Here is a 21,998-nt window from a genome sequence, read left to right as displayed (position 1 = left end):
TATCTGGCAAGGATGTAATTCTTATAATAAAGTGATCATATGAACAAACTATCCATCTATAACAAAGGAAGCATTAAAACACTTTTTTGTATATAGCAGGACAATTATCATACAACAAATGTTAATATTTCAAGTTATTTAACATCAGCAAAAAATAACTTTAATTATAAACAAAACATGTTTGGTGGTAAAATAGTGTTATATGTGTTATTGACAAACTCATATATAAAACATGCAAAAACAAAGGTGGGACAAAACACATATACAAGTAACTTGTCTTCACAAAGGCACAATTTCTATTACCAGATTAAAAGAGACAAAAATACATACTTCCTGTAACACTGAGAGTGGTCGTTGTACTTTGTCCAGTTCCTACACTGTTAGTAGCAAAACAGGTATATGTACCAACATCACTCTGGGCAGCATTAGAGATGGTTAAGGATGGTGCATTAACAGTACTACCACTATATTTGTTGGTGTTGGTGTTAGATTGGATGGTTGTTATGGTACCACCAACATTTCTCTGCCAGTAGACATTATTGATAGCCAGGTTAGAGGTCACAGTACAGACCAAGGTCACTTGTTGTCCAGTAGTGACTGAGTAAGATGGCTGAGCCACAGTTACTGTTGGAGGACCTGAGGTTAATGAAGAAGGGATATGTATCCGTTATCCAGATATTAAAGTGGGAAATTATTTTGCATATAATAAGGACAAAAATACAAATATTTCTTCAAGTTGTAAAAAAATATCTAAATGATGATCATCGTAATTTATCAGTATACAATAAGTAAACCTACCATGATTTGAAAGGCAACCAAGAGTTTTGTTAACAGACTTGAAATACTAATGTTTATTAGCAAAGGATTCTTTAAATTCTTACAACATTTTATCATTATTACTGATATTCTTTATATTACTGCTAAAAACATTGAAATTCAATTTAAGCTCAATGTTGATTACTTCATGAATCTATAGCATAAGCTGGCTATATTTATCCGGCAAGGATGTAATTCTTATAATAAAGTGATCACATGGACAAACTATCCATCTATAACAAAGGAAGCATAAAAACACTTTTTTTGTATATAGCAGGACAATTATCATACAACAAATGTTAATATTTCAAGTTATTTAACATCAGTAAAAAAACATTTAATTTTAAACAAAACATGTTTGGAGATTAAATAGTGTTATATGTGTAACTGACAAATTCATTTATAAAACACGCAATAACAAAGGTGGGACAAAACACTACAAGTAACTTGTCTTCCCAAAGGCACAATTTATATTACCAGGTTAAAAGATACAAAGATACATACTTCCTGTAACACTGAGAGTGGTCGTTGTACTTTGTCCAGTTCCTACACTGTTCGTAGCAAAACAGGTATATGTACCAACATCACTCTGGGCAGCATTAGAGATGGTTAAGGATGGTGCATTAACAGTACTACCACTATATTTGTTGGTGTTGGTGTTAGATTGGATGGTTGTTATGGTACCACCAACATTTCTCTGCCAGTAGACATTATTGATAGCCAGGTTAGAGGTCACAGTACAGACCAAGGTCACTTGTTGTCCAGTAGTGACTGAGTAAGATGGCTGAGCCACAGTTACTGTTGGGGGACCTTTAAAAAATAAAATGAAAATTGCTTATCACATAAAATAATTGATCTTTTATGTCTTTTATTGATCTATACAATTACAACATTGAACTTCACTATAATACAGTTACCTTAATTACTTGCCAGACTTGAATGTTATCACAAGTTAATTCATTGTTACATGTACGAAATTTTTGCAGGTCAGGAAATACAAAACCTCTCCAAGTACGAACAATTTTCATGGTTAATCAGATCAAGCAAGCACTTCGTGAAGTGTCTGAAGTATTAAAATCTTCAGATTTTATAAAAAGGATGCAAATGTTAAACTCTACAAAACCCACAATTTATGCCTGAACATTAAATTGTTGCCAAAATTTGTTTTTAAAATTAACCTGCCCTCAAATGACCCAAGGTTGTCATACTTCCTCTTTATTCAAGTGTGATAATTTTTCTTTGAAATTACTTTTTTAGACTTGATAACTTTGCCCATACAGCAACCCTCAGTGCCATTACAATGAGATATTTTAGAATATTGTATATAGCAATATGCACCAGCTCTGAAAACAAAAAATTAACCAGAGATAGATCTCATCATACTGAACACTTTTATCCCATGTCAGAAATTGGCTAAACCTAACAGTTTTGGAGATATATGCACAAAACTTCTATCTGACCCTTATGTTCTATTTTTAGTAACATTGACCATGTTGTTCAATGGATCAAAAATCCCTACAACAGATCTATGCAGAACACCCTAAGGAACATTAACACCAAGTTTGGTTTGTATTGGTCAAGGAGTGTCAGAGGAGAAGATTTTTGAAAGCAATAATATTAAAGATAGCCCCCAAAAAAATCATAAAAGGGCAATAACTCCAACATGGCTCACTGAATATACACGAAAATTTGTCCACAGAATGATTTCATCATTCTTAACACTATTCCTCCTATCAGAATTTGGCTAAAACTAACAGTTTTGGACATATATGCAAAAAACTTCTGTCCGAACCCTATGTTCTATATTTAAGAACAGCGGCCATGTTTTTAAACAGATCAAAAATCCCCATATCAGTTCTATGCAGGATACCCAAAGGAACATTCATACCAAGTTTGGTTCAAAACCCCTTCATCAGTTCTATGCAGGATACCAAAAGAAACATACTAAGTTTGGTTCAAATTGGTCAAATAGTGTCAGAGGAGTTGAGTTTTGATAGAAATAACATTAAGAACAGCAAAAAACATTGAAAAAGTGCAATAGCTCCAACATGGCTACACAGATTAAAACATAAATTTGACCACAGGAAGATCTCATCATGCTGAACACTTTCAACTATGTCCAAAATTGGCTAAACCTAATGGTTTTGGAGTTCTATGCCAAAAACTACTGTCTGACCCCTATGTTCTATCTTTAGTAACTGCAGCCATGTTTTTCAAGGGATCAAAACCCCTTCATCAGTTCTATGCAGGATACCAAAAGAAACATTCATACTAAGTTTGGTTTCAATTGGTCAAGTAGTGTCAGAGGAGAAAAGTTTTGAAAAATTGTTAATGAAGATGAATGATGGACGCCAAGTGATGGAAAAAGACATGTTAATAATTTCTTGGGCAGTCAAAATGGAAAAATACATCTCCTTATTTTAAAATGATATTGTTTCCTATCATTCAGTTTTGTCATGAAGCATTACTACAATTACTCACTTCCAGAAACTGTGAGAGTGGTGGCAGTACTTGAGCCTGTTCCAGCACTGTTAGAGGCAAAACATGTATAACTTCCAGCATCACTGGAGTCAGCATTAGCTATTGTCAGAGATGGAGTAGATGCTGTACTGCCACTGTATTTGTTTGTGTTAGTATTTGAAAATATAGTGTTAATATTCCCTTGAGAATTTCTCTGCCAATACACACTGGTCACTTGTAGATTAGGTGAGGTCACAGTACAGGCCAAGGTCACTGACTGACCTGTGGTTACTGTGTATAGTGGTGTTGGAACAGTGACAGTTGGTGGACCTGTAATTAATAAATGTATATTTAAATATGTTGTACTTGAAATTGAATAACACAACATTGGCAGCATAGAAAAACCAAATAATTGTATTTAATAATTTAATTCTTAATTTTCTTTGTAAAATTTCAATGGCACTTCTGACCTTTCTTTACAAAAAAACATGTTTACGGTTCCCATTTTTATGTACTTTTACAAAAAAAAACAAGTAAACACAACATTTGAAGTAGATATAATAATAGCAATTAACACTAGAAGTCAGCAACATGATATTCAGATTCAAAAGGGGTTTTTATTTTTTTCAGTGTGCCCATTTAAAGTAAAAATATAATTTCTTTAATTTCATTTTAAATATCAAAATGTTTTTTTTAAAACATGCTTTTCATTATCCTAATAGTTAAACTTAAAACAAGATTTTGACGCAATAAAACCAAATAAAATTAACAGTAGATAACAAGGGCTAATTTACCACTACTTATTTGAAGGATTTATAACCTAAACAATGAACATAAAAAAAAAACCAAAAAACACAACAACAAAAAAACAATGAAACACTAATGACAATCCTTTAAGTATCCTTTGTTTTCAATGAAGCAAGAAAAAATGATACATATGTAATGATTTCCAATTTTTTTTCAAATTGGCAAAAAAGGTACTTTTCAATTTGGGAACATTTATTTTTTTCAAAATAACCCGTCAAAACCCAGATAAAAAATTTCTGACACCAGGCCTGTACAACTATACCCTGATGGTATATCAAGTCTCTAGGAGGTTGCATCATGTATTACTTATTCAGAAAGCAACCTAGAATTAGTTTTGACATTAAATATTTCCATGAAAGTTTCAACTTTTTGAGGTCATACTGTTATTACATTTTCTACAGGAATACAATAATCAACAACTAACACACCAAACTTTTTTACAAATAAAATTTTGAGAAAGGTTTTGTATCCTCCAGTAAATGATAATCCTTGTTGGACACATCATGAATCTGTTGACTTATATCATCATTTATTTTTACTCAAAGCTATAAACTTTACATAAGTAACATAAAGGGTGTTCCATTAATAGCAGAGACCAAATACCAGTCTGTCTTCATTGGTCCTTTTTTTATGTATACCATTTTTTTTTTTAACTTTTATTTTTAAACTCTTACTTCCTGTAACACTGAGAGTGGTCGTTGTACTTTGTCCAGTTCCTAAACTGTTAGTAGCAAAACAGGTATATGTACCAACATCACTCTGGGCAGCATTAAAGATGGTTAAGGATGGTGCATTAACAGTACTACCACTATATTTGTTGGTGTTGGTGTTAGATTGGATGGTTGTTATGGTACCACCAACATTTTTTTGCCAGTAGACATTATTGACAGCCAGGTTAGAGGTCACAGTACAAACCAAGGTCACTTGTTGTCCAGTAGTGACAGAGTAAGCTGACTGAGATATTGTTACTGTTGGTATATCTAAGGTAAGTGGATAAGGGAAATATAAGAGAACAATGCCCATGTTATACAGAAAAGAATTTACAGTACATAAAAAGATAGACACAGGTATGAGAAACAATAGAAAATAAAAAAGTGCATGTGTATCCCATTATGAAAACTAAATCATGCGGCTGATTTAGTTTTGATTCTATCAATTTAATGTCTCAAGTGTGTTCAAAAGTAACTGTAATAAAATGCCATTTCAATACATTCTAGTATGTCTTAACAAATTTACAGCATGGCAAGTTTTAGCATATTAAGGAAACATTATTCCACCATCAGGTAGTGCTATAATTCTAATATTTTATTTGTAGTTAATGAAACATCTATGTACATTGTGTTCGTTTCTTAACAGTATGAGTGTTGGAAGGCATTAGACAGTGTGACATGTAACAGACAAACAAATTGAAATACAGACAAAGGTGAGACAGAACACATATACCAGCAGCCTATCATCAATCATTTCAAAGGTACAGTTTCAACTGTTATGTTAACAGAGACAAAAATACATACTTCCTGTAACACTGAGAGTGGTTGTTGTACTTTGTCCAGTTCCAGCGCTGTTAGTAGCAAAACAGGTATATGTACCAACATCACTCTGGGCAGCACTAAAGATGGTTAAGGATGGTGTATTAACAGTACTACCACTATATTTGTTGGTGTTGGTGTTAGATTGGATGGTTGTTATGGTACCACCAACATTTCTCTGCCAGTAGACATTATTGATAGCCAGGTTAGAGGTCACAGTACAGAACAAGGTCACTTGTTGTCCAGTAGTGACAGAGTAAGATGGCTGGGTCACTATAACAGAAGGTGGTGATGAGACAGATAAAGTTGTAACTGCACTTTGTCCTGTTCCTGCACTGTTTGTGGCAAAGCATGTGTATGACCCTGCATCACTCTGGGCAAGACTGGTAATGGTAAGAGATGGTGTATTAACAGTACTACCACTATATTTGTTGGTGTTGGTGTTAGATTGGATAGTTGTTATGGAACCACCAACATTTCTCTGCCAGTAAACATTATTTACTTGTGTTGTGGATGTAACTGAACACTGAAGTGTGATGGTGCTTCCAGTGTTGCCAGAATAGGAGTTCTGTAATACCTGTACAGTGGGTGGACTAGAAACAGTAAGGGTAGTTCCTGTTGCACTTTGACCAGTTCCAACACTATTGGTGGCAAAGCATGTGTAAACACCAGCATCATTAGCATCTATATTAGAGATGGTTAGGGATGGTGAAGTTGGAGTACTACCACTATATTTGTTGGTGTTGGTGTTAGATTGGATGGTTGTTATGGTACCACCAACATTTCTCTGCCAGTAGACATTATTGACAGCAAGGTTTGAGTTGACAGTGCAGCCCAAGGTCACTTGTTGACCACTAGCTACTGAATAGGAAGGTTGTACTATGGATACAACAGGAACACCTAAGAAAAAGAGACGAAATAGAATTATTCAAATCATTTTGATTCATGGGATTCCAAGACTATGGGACACAAAGATTTATGAATCCCTAGAACTGTAAAAACAAGGACAAACTTGTTTTGTCCAAAAAATCAACCCTTAAGGACTAATAAGAGAATGACATCAGAAAACAAAAAGTAAAGTCTTTTTAACATTTATTTAATTGAAAATATAGTTGTGAAAAATTAAAAATTGTATTATCATCTAAAAGTCACCACTTGTTCAAGTATTATCAATTGGTATAATTTGTTTTAATGATGCCTGATATGACCATTAACACAACATTTCTCGAAATAAGACAAGAGAGTATAAACACTGTCTCAATATAAACTAAAATATGAATACTGAAATAAAGCAAATTGAAGGCAACTATCAAAAGGCAAATCTTTTTTAAAAAGGTTATCATGTTGTTGCAGGAAATCTGTACGTCATGGGTAACAATTTTTCAAGGAAAATTCAATTGGTTAATATTGTTATAAATGTGGCTAATGCCTTTTCCCTAATCTTTTTTTTCAAAAAATTTTTAATATATATTTTAGGAATGTTTTGTACAGGTTATATGAATTAACCTGGTTTGTGGCAGTTAACAAACATATAAACCATGAAGCGGTATAGAAAAAGTGTTAACTGGTCCAATCCTTGTTTTTGAGTATAAACTGTTCAAAAATCATCATTATATTAGTTTCAAATGAGTGAAAAATATTATTAACTAATTCCTTGTTACCAATCAAATATAACTATACCAGTATTAATTTAACTTTGAAAATTGACACCCATGCAGTGCATCAGTTACTTAACTACAGTGAGAATAATATGTTAATGTTAGATAAGTAGTCTTTTGTATTAAATGTTGGATTTATTAAATTTAGACTGACATTAGTTTTGATGCAAAATCAAAAAGGACATAAAAGATGGTCATAAACATTTAGGATTGAAACTAATTAGATCATTACATCTCCATCACCATTCGTATAAAGTCACCACAATCACTGTCTTTATACATAAAGTTATGTTATTCCCAAGGTACTCACATTCACTTAGTTACTATTATTTTAATCTACTTTCAATGGTCAGATGGGGCAAAAACCTTATCTTAACAGTCTTTAATGTTTTTGTGACGTGAGTATTTCCCTGCTTATTGTACTTATTAAAACACAGTACATGTTTTCTTATCATACATAAGAAGCTAGCCAGGAAGTTTTTAAAAATTGGTTTAGGGATATACTGGTGACCTCAACTTCAACAGATAAAAATCCTGGCTGTTATATAAAAAAAAAATATTTCCAATCATTGTTGAACTCAAGTAAAATATTATCAACAAGAAAGCATATATATGCACATACGACACCCTCAAGTTGACTTTAATGTAACAATCCTACAATTCCATCATTAACATGGGCACGTATAGAATTAAATGGCGAGCAAAGTGAGGTGAAAAATATATTTGGTACAAATTGTGAAAAATCAAGATTTCTTGCTTGAAAAATAAATTTCCCAATTTTAGGTTCTGCCACTGATTAAATACAGGTAATACGGCAAACAAATATCAAGCTTAAGAAAAAAATTCAAATGTCAGGCAAGAAATTGCAGAGGAAATTTGTTACAATTTTTTTAATCAAAGGTCAATTTAATATAATGGTTACTTCATCATAAAATTTGATGGTGGCCTCAGTAAGTATATTGTATGTATATAGTGATATTATTGTAGCTAAGGAAGTAACAATACCACTCTTTATCCCTTCAAACCAAACCATTACAAAAGGCAAACTCTGTTCACATAGTTTCTTTAATTTAAAAGAATTTTTATAGTGAAGACTTAAGTAATTATATTATAATTCTTGAAAAAAATAATGTTTGTGAGTGTGTGTTTATTTCTACATATCAATTTTCCAACTTTCCAAGATCTGTCAGTGTTAAGGGATTGAATGAATTTTCAATTAAAATTTGTATATCTTATCGAATCAACAATTTTGACTTGATTTACAGTCTTCTATATCATTTTTTCAATAATATTTTAACATTCATCTGTCCGTGTTATCATTTTAAGGGAAAAGATGATAAAAAAATAGTTCATGAAATATATCATTCAGCGAATCAATTTATTGATAGTTTTATAAACATGTAGCTCCTTCCAACCCATTGTTGTATAAAATTTGTAAAATATTTAGATAATGGAAGGAAGTAATCATCCATTTTTCTTTTTTTTTTCAAAGTTGTTACACTGAGAATGCTGAAAAAATAGGTGATAATTTTGCAGAACTGTTTATTCCATATACTTAAACGAGACTATGTCCATGATATAGGTAGATAATTAGCTAGTTACATCTATAAAAGTAAATTCTGATTTACTTGGTTATGGCAAATTCAACTTAACATTTCAATGTCATGACACATGCCCTATATGTAATTAGACAGATCTCCACAGTCTTACTTGGTGCTAGAACTGTCAATGTTGTGACAGAGCTCTGTCCCTGTCCTGCAGAATTACTGACATAACAGATGTAGTTTCCAGCATCTCCAATATCAGCATTTTGTATGGTAAGTGATGGAGTGGTTGGTGTGCTCCCAGAGTATTTGCTTGGATCAGTATTGGAATTGATAGTGGTTATGCCACCTAAGACATTTCTTGTCCATGACACAGATGTTATGGCAAAATTTGAAGTTACCGAGCAGACAAGTGTTACAGCTTGTCCCTGAACAACATTATAATCTGGTTGACCTATAGTGACTATAGGAATATCTACAACAGTTATATAAGTAAAAAAGAAAAAGTGCAGAAATTATCCTATATCTTTGCAAAGAATAACATATAATACATGATAAGTGCATACCCTAAAGAAATGACAGCATTTTGATTGGGTAAAGCATAGCTCAAAAAAGAATAACCCACCCCTAGCTGGCTATTTCCCTCTGAAACAAAATGGGTGCCTCATGAAAGACAACTGCATTGTGCTAATGGAAACCAAATATTCTTCCGGATTTAAAAATGAAAAAACAGGTGCTCTCTGGTACTTTTTATAATCATTCCCTATACTGGTAAGTTTCATAAAAGTCCATCATGTAGCCAGGGAAGAGTTGTGGATACAACATTGGTACCCCTTACCATTTATTTGAATCAATGTCAAAGTCAATTAAGGTGATTGGAAACAACAAATTCACTGGATAAAAAAAAATTACAATATGGCATTAACTAATAAATATTCCCTGAAAGTTTGATAAAATTCCATCATGCAGTTAAAGAAGATTTGTGGATACAACATACCCCTTACCATATATATGGGTCAGGGGCAAAGTAGGTGATACCAACGGAAACCCCAAATTCATTCAGAACAAAAAATCAAATAGAAGGTGTAATAATCGTTTCTTGGAAGGTTAAAAAAAGTATATCACAAGGATTAGCCGGACTATAATACAAGATAAAGAATGGCAAAGCCTGGCAAAACAAAAATGCTTCATAAACTAAAAAGATTAATATAGGAAAAGGAACATTATGAGGCTTATAATGAATAAGTCATATCTCTACATAGGAAGTGGTGGAATGTTTCAAATGTTAGCATATCTAATTGGTATGATGCACTGCCAAAGATTCAATTCATCTGAGAAATAGATACCATCTTCCATGTAGAAATAAGGACTTAAAAAACTATTGGGATTGTGAAATATATTTTGGATGGTGCTTTAATAGAGGAAAAAAAATATTGTGAAACATTTAAAATCAAAGAGGATTTTACAATGGAAATTAATAAAAATTTCTAGATTACAGAATTTCTATACTAGGATATTATGTCAAACTCACTATTACTGTTCACAGTCAAAACAGCTGTGCCACTCTGACCCGTTCCTGCAGCATTGGAGCCAAAACAAATATAATTTCCTGCATCATTGCTGCTCAGACTACTGATTGTCAGAGATGGATTATTGGCAGTGACACCAGAGTACTTGTTTACATTGGTGTTGGATCTAATGGTGGTTACTGAACCTCCAGCATTTCTCTGCCAATAGACATCTGTGATGGTTGTAGATGATGAGATGGTACATCCCAATGTGATGGAATTTCCTGCATTTGCTGAATAGGAATTCTGGGAAATAGTGACACTTGGAATACCTGTAAAGAGTAAGAATAGATTTAATTTAATCATGGACCATACTACACTATTAATCATGGACCATACTACACTACATAGTATCACTAGGCAAATCAAATATGCAAAAGTAATTAGGAAAGTTTCATCTCCTCAAATGCCAACATCTTATTATAATATGTTACCTTTTACCTGAATACCAGAAAGCAGTTTTAATAGTTGTTTATATACTAAAATAGATTTAGTAAAAAATAAATCTGTTAGTAAATGCCTACTATAGTCAATATAATCAAAACTGGATTTATAAATTGTTCCATCCATATAGTGATACCCCTGGAATTTTAGTATAGGCATCATAACCACATGGTCAAAATACAAACATGATTCAAGTTGTATTCACCGAAGCCAAAAATCTAATCCTTAAATAAACAATAGACAATTTTATTTGCACAAATACATTTACAGTAAATGGTTATGTCATGAACAAAAACAGAACAATGTAAGAGTAATCAAGGAAACCAGGGTTATAGCGGTAATCAAAAGAATGTAATTGAGGTAAGAAGACCAGACATGGAAAACAGACACACACAACAAAGAGCATATAGTAACTAAAATCATGCATACAAATTAACAAAAGTAAATGAGCAACTCGGACTCCACTAAAAACTGGGAGCATGGACCAGGTGCACCGGTAGGGTAAGCGTCCTCTGCTTTTCTAGAAACACCTGCCGAGTTGCTCATAAAAAAGTCAAGTCCGGGGTAGACAAATGAGGAAAGGAAAACCATGACCCATCAAACAAATCAGCCCCCATGGCACTGACAGACACACGATAACGATCCACGAGTTCATGATGACGACCATAAAACTTCTGCAATATATACTGTATATATGTAATATACATTACATATAAACTAAATTTATGACCATGGTGCGACAGTGGTGTAAATCTGATCAAAACATATAATAATCTGTAGTTTAACATTATATATTAATATAATTTCTGTTAAATTAAGTTGACCTGCGATTCCAACATTCATTCATGAATTTGACAGTTATTTTTAGTACAATGTATTTCTATAGAGCTACTGTTTAATATATATATGCTATGTCTCTTGGTGTGAGGTGAGGTTTTGATGAAGAAATTAAACTATAGTTGTCAATTTCATTCTGTACTGATTTCTTTGCAGTGTGTCGTGGGTGCACACCGAGAAGATATGATATTCTTCCTCTATGTTCCCATTATTACATGATTAACAAATACCTTTTTTTTCTCTCTATGTACCAACCTCTTTCTATTTCTAGTGCATGTGCACTCAAATGAAATTAACTGATAATAATCTTTCTATTTTAGATTTACTTAATTCAATATATGGGGGTCTTTTAGACAGAATAAATATTTTACGGAAAAATGACAGTTTTTCATTCATAGCTAGTAAGCCTACTAAATTTTGCTTAAATTGATCGTGTAGTCTTTGTTCGATTCTTTTGATATAAAATTGAAGGTTATTAAGTTGTAAGTTAAGATGACAGCACCCTAATTTATTTAGTATATTCAAATCTGACATACCTGTATAAACCTTGCATCAAAATATCAAGTGGCTGTGACAAGTAGTTGCTGGGAAAAAGGGTGACAAAATGATGTCATTCATCATAATGGCTTGAAAATACCCATTAAGTCAGGAAAAGTAAGTTTGTGAAGGGTCTCAACTTGGTTAGCATAGTATAATTGCATATCAAGTATCAAGTGGCTGTGACATGTAGTTGCTGAGAAATGTGCAACATGTGTTTTGGACTAACAGACAGAGATACAAAAGAATATCACCACTTCTTTGGAGTTGAAGAAAAATAACTACTTATAGTACTCTTTTCCCTTCTTGGGTTGTGTATATTGCCATTGGATTGGCCAGACTCATATATATGTTTTAAAAGTGGTTTGTCAATTGCATTTACCAGATTAAAACCAATTATTTCAAGAACTGCTACTAGAAGCATTCTAAAACAACCATATGAGATTCCTTTTTTTTGCAAATCATATAAAAAAATATTTCAGTAAATATTCAGGAGTCATTCCCCTTTACAAATTCAAAAATTGGAAAAATGGTCTCTGGTTAATGTAGGTAAACAATTGTCTAGTATCTCAATTTAGAGCTTTTATCATTTACAGGTGTATTACAAAAAATCAACTAAAACTATTACAGCTATCATCCAATAAATTATCACTCACAAAATAGGTGTCTAGTAAGTTGGCTTGCTCAGAGGCCTGAAAAGAGGCTCATTAAGGAAATTCCAAATTTATCATATAATTTTTAGTGGGTATTTTTCGTGGGTATTTTTTGGTATCTGTTTTATTTCTTATTGTATCCATGAATAAAATTATAAACAAGGATGTATATAAAGATGATTGATTTAATTTATTGGAAGGTATATAAACAAGACCCAAGTGAGTTGTAATAATGTTTTTATGGTTAAGCTACCAAGCTTTGGGCACACCTCCTAATTTAAAAGGCTGGGTTTCTTCATATATATCTCAACCAAAGTTATAATACATGTGATACTCAATCCATTCTTATATCACCTGTCATGAGTAAAATGCAGCTCTTTTTCCAAATACCAGGGAGCACCGTCTTCACAAGTTGAAGAAGAGGACAATTTTTTTAACAAACTCAAAATTATGAGAGAACATCAACATTTTCAGTTGTGTGAGGTTTAATGCAAAGTTACATTACAGGTGATACTCAATTCATTCTTATATCACCAGAAAACAAATGTTCCAATGAACAATTAGAGACACAGTAAAATTTACTTTGTATTTCTGAACAGCACCTTCTCAAAGGTAAGTCTTGCTTTTGCATTCTCATGAGCCATTGCTGTCAAAACCTTTTAGTTAGATTAGATCCCTTTTGGGGACATCCAACAGTAATTACCTGTATATTCCTTCATGCACATCTCCATATAATGCCCAACCTTTCAATAAAATTTTATAAAAAAATCCCTATGGTGGCTTACTGAGAGTTGTCCTGGCAAGGTTTTAACAAGTAAAATTTACTTTGTATTTAAACCCTATAGATGGGTTATCTCCCTTTGGAGTGAGTCCTCCCACAATAATTGTATTTCATGCATATCTATATACAATGCCCAACCTTCCTATGAAATTTCCCCAAATCCCTGGAGCAGTTAAGGAGGAAGTGTGCATACAAGGTTATAAAATATAGAACCCTGAATTTAACCATCTTCCCTTGGAGCCTCCTGGGAATAATCATTTTCCTTCATGCACATATACACATAATGCTACTTCCTGCAAAATACCATCAAAAACTCAGGAGTTGTTTAGGACCAGTTGTGCTTACAAGAAACAGACAAACAGACAAGGTAATTCCTATATGCTTCCTTAAGTTTTATATGAGGGGGTATAAAAATATCTCAGGGCTTCATCAAAGGTCATACCATTTGTAGCTTGCTACCAAAGCAAAGGTCACCTTATATTGAAAACAATAATTTGATGAATACTTACTCTGTTGTATAACACTGAGAACAGTTGTTCCACTGTTTGCTGTTCCTCCAGAATTGGTGGCAAAACACACATATGATCCTGCATCATTACTATCAGCATTGATGATAGTCAGAGTTGGTGTACTTGGTGTGGAACCCTGATATTTGTTTGTGTTAGTATTAGAAGTAATGGTTGACACTGTACTTCCAACAGTTTTCTGCCAATAGACATTAGTGATGGTTGTTGTTGAGGAGACACTACAAACCAAGTTGATATTGTTACCTGCATTCACTGAGTAGCTATTCTGGGTAATGGTCACAGTGGGAGCATCTAAACAAAAGATGAGAAAATTTATTAAAAACAATATGTTGGGCACAACTTGTCCCTTTCTAAATATACAACATTCAGAAGTGTCTTTACGCTACAGCTATTTCATATTAATGTCATGAATATTGCGGGAAATTAACATAGTTGTAACCATGGTTGACGTCAGTGACGCCAACGACATCATAACATAAAAAATGGAGATTGAAACATAAACGTAAAACTACACACGCTGTTTTTCTTGTCTTAACACGATCAATGCCAAATCCCCAAAATTAGTGGTGCTGGACTGTCGACAAATCAGAAAATGAAAAAGCTCAAAGCAATTTGCGCGGGGAACAAAGTGCAGTAACGAGATTATTACGGAAATTCGACGAAGTGAAGGAGAACCAAATATTTGGCAGAGAAGATTTCTAAAAACTTGAAAGAGAAGGCAAAGTTCTTAGAAAAACAGATATTGAAGAAATGGGACCAGAAGACGTTGAAACAGAAATAGACAACACAGATGAGTATTCTAACAATCTAGAAACTAAACTTAGACATATTCATAACTTTTTGAAACTTAATTAAAACCTTATACCCCATTCAAACATCATCCATTCTTCAATTGAAATTCTGAATGTTGAGAGCCCACAGTTTGTCCCTTCTACACACCCAATGAGTGAAGGTAAAACCCACCATAACATGTACGTCAATCATCCAATGAGTGAAGGTAAAACCCACCATAACATGTATGACAATCATCCAATGTGTGAAGGTAAAACCCACCATAACATGTATAACAATCTCCAAACAAGTGAAGGTAAAACCCTGCAGAACATGTACTTCCATGCTCCCAATGACCCACAATTGTCATCTCAGAGATACATGTATTCCGCATCGGAAACCAGTAGAAATATGCCACATGGTACAACACGTAATCATATACTGCCAAAGTTATTAATGTCTACTTTTAATGGAAGCACCTTAGACTGGCAGATGTTTTGGGACTCATATAAGTCAGAAGTTCATTTCAACCCCATCCTGACTAACTTTGAGAAGTCAACTACTTGAAATCTCAATTGCAAGGGAAGCGTTGTATATGATTACAGGATTTTCACTTACATATGGAAATTACATGGAAGCCATCAGTGTATTAAAGGAACGATACGGGCAACTACACAAAATAGAAATCGGCAACTACACAAAATAGAAATCCCATCACCAAGGAATACAGTTAAAAGTCTATGATCACTTTTATGATAAGTGTGAAGCCTACAATAGAGGGTAACAATCACTAGGTCTAGCAGAAGATTCCTACAGGACGCTGTTAGTGCCAATAATCATAAAGAAGTTGCTGTTTGAAGTTCGTAAAAATCTTGCCAAGGAAAATGGTCCTACAAGTTGGAAGCTGAGTGAGTTGAGATAAAGTATATTGAAAGAGATACAGATTATGGAAGTTGGACAAGGATCAATATTGAATTTTATTGACACTCAATACACAACCACATCTACATTGCACACAGGAGCTAAGTCACAACAAAACAACATAAAGTACCAACGAAGACACATTACAGAGAAACTATGTGTATACTGTAAAGAAATGGATGCACCAACAAATTGTACAAAGGTATGTGATCCATAAGTTAGAGTATCCATAGTTAAGTGCAACAACCTTTGTTTTAACTGCTTAGGAAATCACCATGTCAATGATTGAAAATCAAAAAGTACCTGCGGCCATTGTAGTAGAAGGCACAATTCTAGTGTATGTAATGGTCCAAGCAACTCCTCGACATTCGAGTCAAACAAAAATGAAAATATGAAAGACAAAAAAAGTCATGCTACTAATACTTTACCAGTATCAGTTAACGTAGTAAACGACAACAAAATCGTAACGAAAGAAGATGACACTTCAATATTTCACTCCGCAACAAGAAGAAATTCCAATATTCTCCTCAAAACAGCTGTCGCACATACTTTTTGACAAAAGTGCCCAAAGATCATTCGTTACCTAGCAATCAAACTGAACTTGAAAAGCAATGATATTGAGAACGGTACAGCTTTCAAGAGCCATGAAAAGCTATCATTTACATTGAAACTGAGTCTAGACAGAAAATCCTGATTGAGAAATTAGTAGTATCATCGATAGCAGTTCCTCTACAAAATTATATTGAACAAGTCAATGGAAACATGGCATATTTGTGAGGGTTGCGACTGCCTCATCCAATAACTGAAGAAGATATGTTCAAAATTTCAGTATTGATAGGAGCCCATTATTATTGGGACTTTGTAGAAGATGAAGTAGTCAGAGGAAATGGACCTACTGCAGTGAAATTGAAGCTAGGCTATTCTACTCTCAGGACCGATACGACGAAGAAAGATGAACTCAAACGATCCTAATTCATCAAACATACACATTAAACGTACTATTATCACACAAGACTGAAGAATAAACCTACAGAAATTTTAGAACCTTGAATCTCATGGCATAGATACATCAGCAAAAGAAGAAAGAGAAAGTAGTTATTTACAAGAATACTAAGAGTCATCCACTGAATTTAGAGAAAACCGCTATTATGCAAAATTAACATGGAAACAAGAATGTAACGAGTTGGCAACCAACCACAATTCTCCAAGAGCAAGAGCGCCGTGGATTTATCGAGAAAGTAAGTGGAGAGACAAGCTTGACAGAGAACTGAATACACTATCTTCTGCATCACCCGGTATACAAAAAAGACTCTAGTACAACACCAATAAGAATAGTGTATGACTGTAGCTGTAAAACATCATCAGGACAGCTCAGTCTCAAAAATTGCATCATGTCTATGCCACCAGAGCTCAATGACTTATCAAAAATCTTGTTAAGATTCAGATTAAATCATTTTGCTATCACTACTGATATTGAAAAAGCATTGCTACATGTAGGTCTTTGTGAAGAGGACAGAAATGTCACTCACTTCCTATGGCTAAGTCATCCTTCCGATGTCCGCAGTCAATTAAGTTTATTTGGAGCAAGGTGCTCACCATTCATTTTGAATGCCATTTTACTGAAACAATTACGGAAGTCTGAAAATAAAACAGCAAAATTACTTGAACAGGATCTATATGTTGACAACATTCTAAGCAGCATATCCAACAAGGACAACGCATTGTCATATTTCTGAGAATCCAGAAGTTTGATGAGCGAGGCTGGATTCAACTTTAGATCATGAACTTCTAACAGCCAAAAAGTATGAGAATTAGTCGAGCATGAACAAGTTTTAGACAAAGACAAATTCATCAAAATACTAGGCTTGAGATGGAACTACAAAACAGAAGAACTATTCTACCAAGAGAAAGAAAAAGTAGTTGGAAACCTTGTTACTAAAAGAGAGATTCTTCGATACTCATCAAGAATTTATTACCTGTTAGGATTTCTCAGCCCAGTTACGATAGGAGCCAAAATATTACTGCAGGAGATATGGAAACTTGGATCAGAATGGGATTTACCCTTAAAAGGAAAGATACACACCGATTGGACAAATTTGAAGAAAGACATCAGTAAAGCTACACAAACTACATTACTGAGACACTACTTTACAGATAGCAACAACTCAGATGATCTACATGTATTTGTAGACGCAAGTGTAAAAGCATATGGAGCCGTAGCGTATGTATGTAAGGGAAAGAAAGTTCAATTGTAATGGCTAAGACAAGAGTAGAACCATTGAGAAACTCACACTGCCTCAACTTGAACTAATGGCAGCAGAAATTGGTGCATGACTACCACAAAATATTTGATCAACGATTGATTGCAAAACAACAACAATGTAGTCAGACAGCCAGATACTGTAATTGTATTAATTTTCGCGGCAGCTAATTTTCGCAGTTTCTGGAAAGTCAACATGTTAGCAGGTATTAATTTTCGTGGTTCTCAAGGTTGAAGAAATAAAGTTTTTGAATAGTCTCGACAGTGCGTGATCTTTCTTTGATCAATCATATTACTGTTAATATTTCAATTAAACTAATGATGGATGTTAATACGACATTTTATAAATTGACAAGTGCACATTTATAACTTGAAAACAGTAAGAGATATCTGAAATCTGATTTGGAAAATGCAGGCAGGGATTTTTTTTTCCAATTTTAGCCCCTTTTTCTACAAATAAAGTGGTCACAAAGCCCAAATTAAAATGGATCTTTCCTTTAGTACTTAATAAAATCATATAAAAATTACAAAACAATTAGTCAGCCAAACTAAAATTATTGCACAGAAACAAAGTGTCCCCAGAAGAAGATGCCGCCACGGCCACCACTGAAGATGACTGTGCCATAACATTACACAATTGCAAATTTTTTTGTGGTCGTATAAAAAAACAAATAAACAACCCAAACAAAAAAACATCCAAATATGTACCTGTATTATAGACAAAGATGTATATGTCAGTACAAAAATCACTTGTCACTTAAATAATGTCTGATTTTATGTTTAAAGCCATTTGAATTACAATATTACATAAATTACTGGGTAATTCATTCCATAGAATTGAACCAGAATATTCAAAAGCCTTTTTGTAAAATTCACTCTCAGGTTTTGGGACTGCAAACTTACCGCTTAACTGTATTTGGTTCTCACTAAGTAAACATGGTTTTTTAGAAGCATACCAGTAGTTGAACTTATCTACTAGATATTTTGGAGCTAGGCCTTTAGTTATTTTATGCATAAGCAAATATCCTATGGTCAAAATTCATAATACAAAGTTGTTTTAATAATGGGACAGAAGGTGACATAGGATCAACATCTACTATTGATCTAGCTACTCTCTTCTGCAGTTGTAATGTTTATTCAAATTCTCATTGTTACATCTATCAGACATAATACAACAGTAATCTATCAGAGGTAGTATGTAACCACGATAGAAAGTTTTCCTTGCCTCAGTACAAGAAAATATTTGATGTAGACAGTAAATAAATTCTAAGTGACATTTTTTACAGATAGTGTAAATTTGTTCTCTCCAAGTCAGACCATGTTCAATATTTTACACCAAGTACTGTTTTACATGATGAATTGTTTATCACTTCTGATAGAATTTTCATTTCTAGTGGACAAGTTTTTGATGACATTCTTTGTTTTGTTCCAATTAGCTTATACAAGTACATAAGTATTGTCATTTGCATGTAAGTCAGATTTACTGTTATTAACACATAAAGGTAAGCCATTGATGAATAATACAAATAGCAGAAGGCAAAGGATTGAACCTTGTGGAACACCATATTCAATTAATCTTTCTTTCTGATGAGGCATTGTGGATGTTTACTTGTTGTGTTCGTCCAGTAAGATAGGATTTTAAAAAATTCACAGATCTGTTACAAAATTAATAAATTTTGGGTTTTCTACAAGAATATCAAGATCAATTACATCAAAGGCCTTTTATGTCTTGTAACCATTGATCTGTAATATTTTTGAGTGATTATTGTCAGGAGTGATTTGGCTGAAACCTAGATTGTGAATGATGCAGCAGGTCAAATTTAGATAAAAGATAAAAAGCAATATGCAAGAAGCAAGAAGCCCAAAACTGACTACATGTTGAAGAAGGTATACTGTAAATTTATGTATGATTAAGTTCTTGAGAATGTTTTTGTTTGTTGGGGTTTAACGTCCGAGCAGCAATATTTCAGCTATATTCAGACCATGAACATGAAATTGATGATAAAATGAACATGAAATGATGATGAAATGAAAAAGGGATGGGACACAAGGACAATGGGGTCGACAAATTTTGATTGCCACTGGAAATAGGGAGGGGTGGGTAGGGTCGGACAATTTTGCCTCCTGTGGCGGAGCCCTATGGTTCCTACTCCGAGAGAATACCACAGTAGGGTTCTTTAACATGCGAGGAACGTGGCATCTTTCCCAACACGGTGCACCACTATGGTTTGCGGTCAGGTTTTCCGTATTATAGCCTGACAACCCCAGCATGTAACACGCCAGGGGTACCCCATTCCACCACCTGGGGCACACATCCCAGTTGCTCTGTGGGCAGAGCGCCCTAGCCCCCAGCTAGGGTTCTGAGCACTATTTAGTCGCCTTTTACGACAAGCTTAGCGCTGCTGCAGGCCTATTCTTTCAACCTTGCACGGGGCTCTTGAGAATGAGTTTAATGTCAACTTACTGTTAACAATTACATTAAGTGTTGTTGTGCCACTCTGACCCGTTCCTGCAGCATTGGAGCCAAAACAAACATAATTTCCTATATCATTGCTGCTCAGACTACTGATTGTCAGAGATGGATTATTGGCAGTGACACCAGAGTACTTGTTTACATTGGTGTTGGATCTAATGGTGGTTACTGAACCTCCAGCATTTCTCTGCCAATAGACATCTGTGATGGTTGTAGATGATGAGATGGTACATCCTAATGTGATGGAATTTCCTGCATTTGCTGAGTAGGAATTCTGGGCAACAGTGACTGTAGGTGAAGCTAAAAAATATTTTTAAAATTTCATATTATTCAACTAATATTAATTTGTTCCCTTCTCTAGAAATCTTATCTATACTTGGGAAGGAGGGGCTAATGTATTTTAATGTTTTGCTTGGTTATTTTTATTATAAACAGAACTTATTATTCCCTGTGTACCAGTGCACATTGAGGATACAGATAGATGAACCATGGGGATACACCACCAAAGCTCAAAAGAAACAGATATGTCTTCTTTTTTTATATCATCCTAAATTTTGAGTTTTGTTTGAAAACTCCATATTGCACATTTTAATCAACCTATACAACACACTAACATTGTCCTCAATGAAAAAATCAATGTTATCATTTTACTCTGCATTTCATTCACATTTAACTAAATATTATTCAATCTTTCATGACATAGATTCTAATATCAACAGTGATAATAGGCAAGAAAATTAATTTCGCTAAAAAAGACTGATCACTGTGAAAGTACATTTATTTTCATGGTGAAAGGAAAAAAATATAATTGCAGAGATTCCTTATATTTGAATAGACTTGACAACTCCATCATATAAATGAACGAATGAGACATTTACTTTTCATTAGGTACCAAATTTCAATTTGTCGATTTTTAAACCCATATGATAACTACAACTACAGGCTTCAAAAATGAAAACATCAGAAAAGTAACAAAAAATATCTAAAAGGACAATAACTCCAACACAGGTCAACAGATTTTCACAAAAATAATGCCATGGTTTAATTACATCATGATGAATACTGTAATGCAAGTAAGAATTTGTTTAAACCATAGGTTTTCTTCTGTGCAATCAAGGCACTGATGGTGTTGAACCTCGAAAATCAAGAGATATATATAGATATTTTAAAAACTTAATAATCTACTGATAGTAATTTGTTCTTTCTGTATTTCTAAAAAAAACTATTTACAACGGGATCAGCGCTTTCATCACTAAAAGAACTATATATCCACACAATTCTAATGATTCATAATTTCAATATAAATTTTGTTTTGTTTTCTTCTTTTTTGTTTTTTTGTTTTGTTTTTTTTTTTGTTTCGTTTCATTTTGTTTTTATTTTCTTTCTCAATGTGTAATCCTGACAACCTATTT

The 21,998-nt window shown here is 33.6% G+C and overlaps 1 protein-coding gene across 10 annotated transcripts in view; it reads right to left on the bottom strand.

Annotated features, from left to right (window-relative positions):
• Positions 1-21,998, bottom strand: part of LOC148624274 (hemicentin-1-like) — a 96,786-nt gene that overhangs the window by 57,069 nt on the left and 17,719 nt on the right. For 9 of the 10 annotated variants that reach the window (XM_088566913.1, XM_088566915.1, XM_088566918.1 and 6 more), the window contains exons 5-13: positions 20,578-20,886; positions 14,144-14,452; positions 10,346-10,654; positions 8,981-9,289; positions 5,598-6,512; positions 4,758-5,063; positions 3,298-3,606; positions 1,321-1,626; positions 331-636 (exon numbers count right to left, since the gene is read on the bottom strand). In XM_088566913.1, coding sequence (XP_088423039.1) covers positions 331-636; positions 1,321-1,626; positions 3,298-3,606; positions 4,758-5,063; positions 5,598-6,512; positions 8,981-9,289; positions 10,346-10,654; positions 14,144-14,452; positions 20,578-20,886 — 3,378 coding nt within the window. The remainder of the gene's footprint in view (positions 1-330; positions 637-1,320; positions 1,627-3,297; positions 3,607-4,757; positions 5,064-5,597; positions 6,513-8,980; positions 9,290-10,345; positions 10,655-14,143; positions 14,453-20,577; positions 20,887-21,998) is intronic. The other variant, XM_088566916.1, reaches the window with a different exon arrangement.

The sequence above is a fragment of the Perna viridis genome, chromosome 2 (assembly GCF_037379345.1).
Source record: "Perna viridis isolate PV_CMFRI_1.1 ecotype Kerala chromosome 2, ASM3737934v1, whole genome shotgun sequence".
Taxonomy (NCBI): Eukaryota; Metazoa; Mollusca; class Bivalvia; order Mytilida; family Mytilidae; genus Perna; species Perna viridis.
This window is presented reverse-complemented; position numbering and strand designations above follow the sequence as displayed.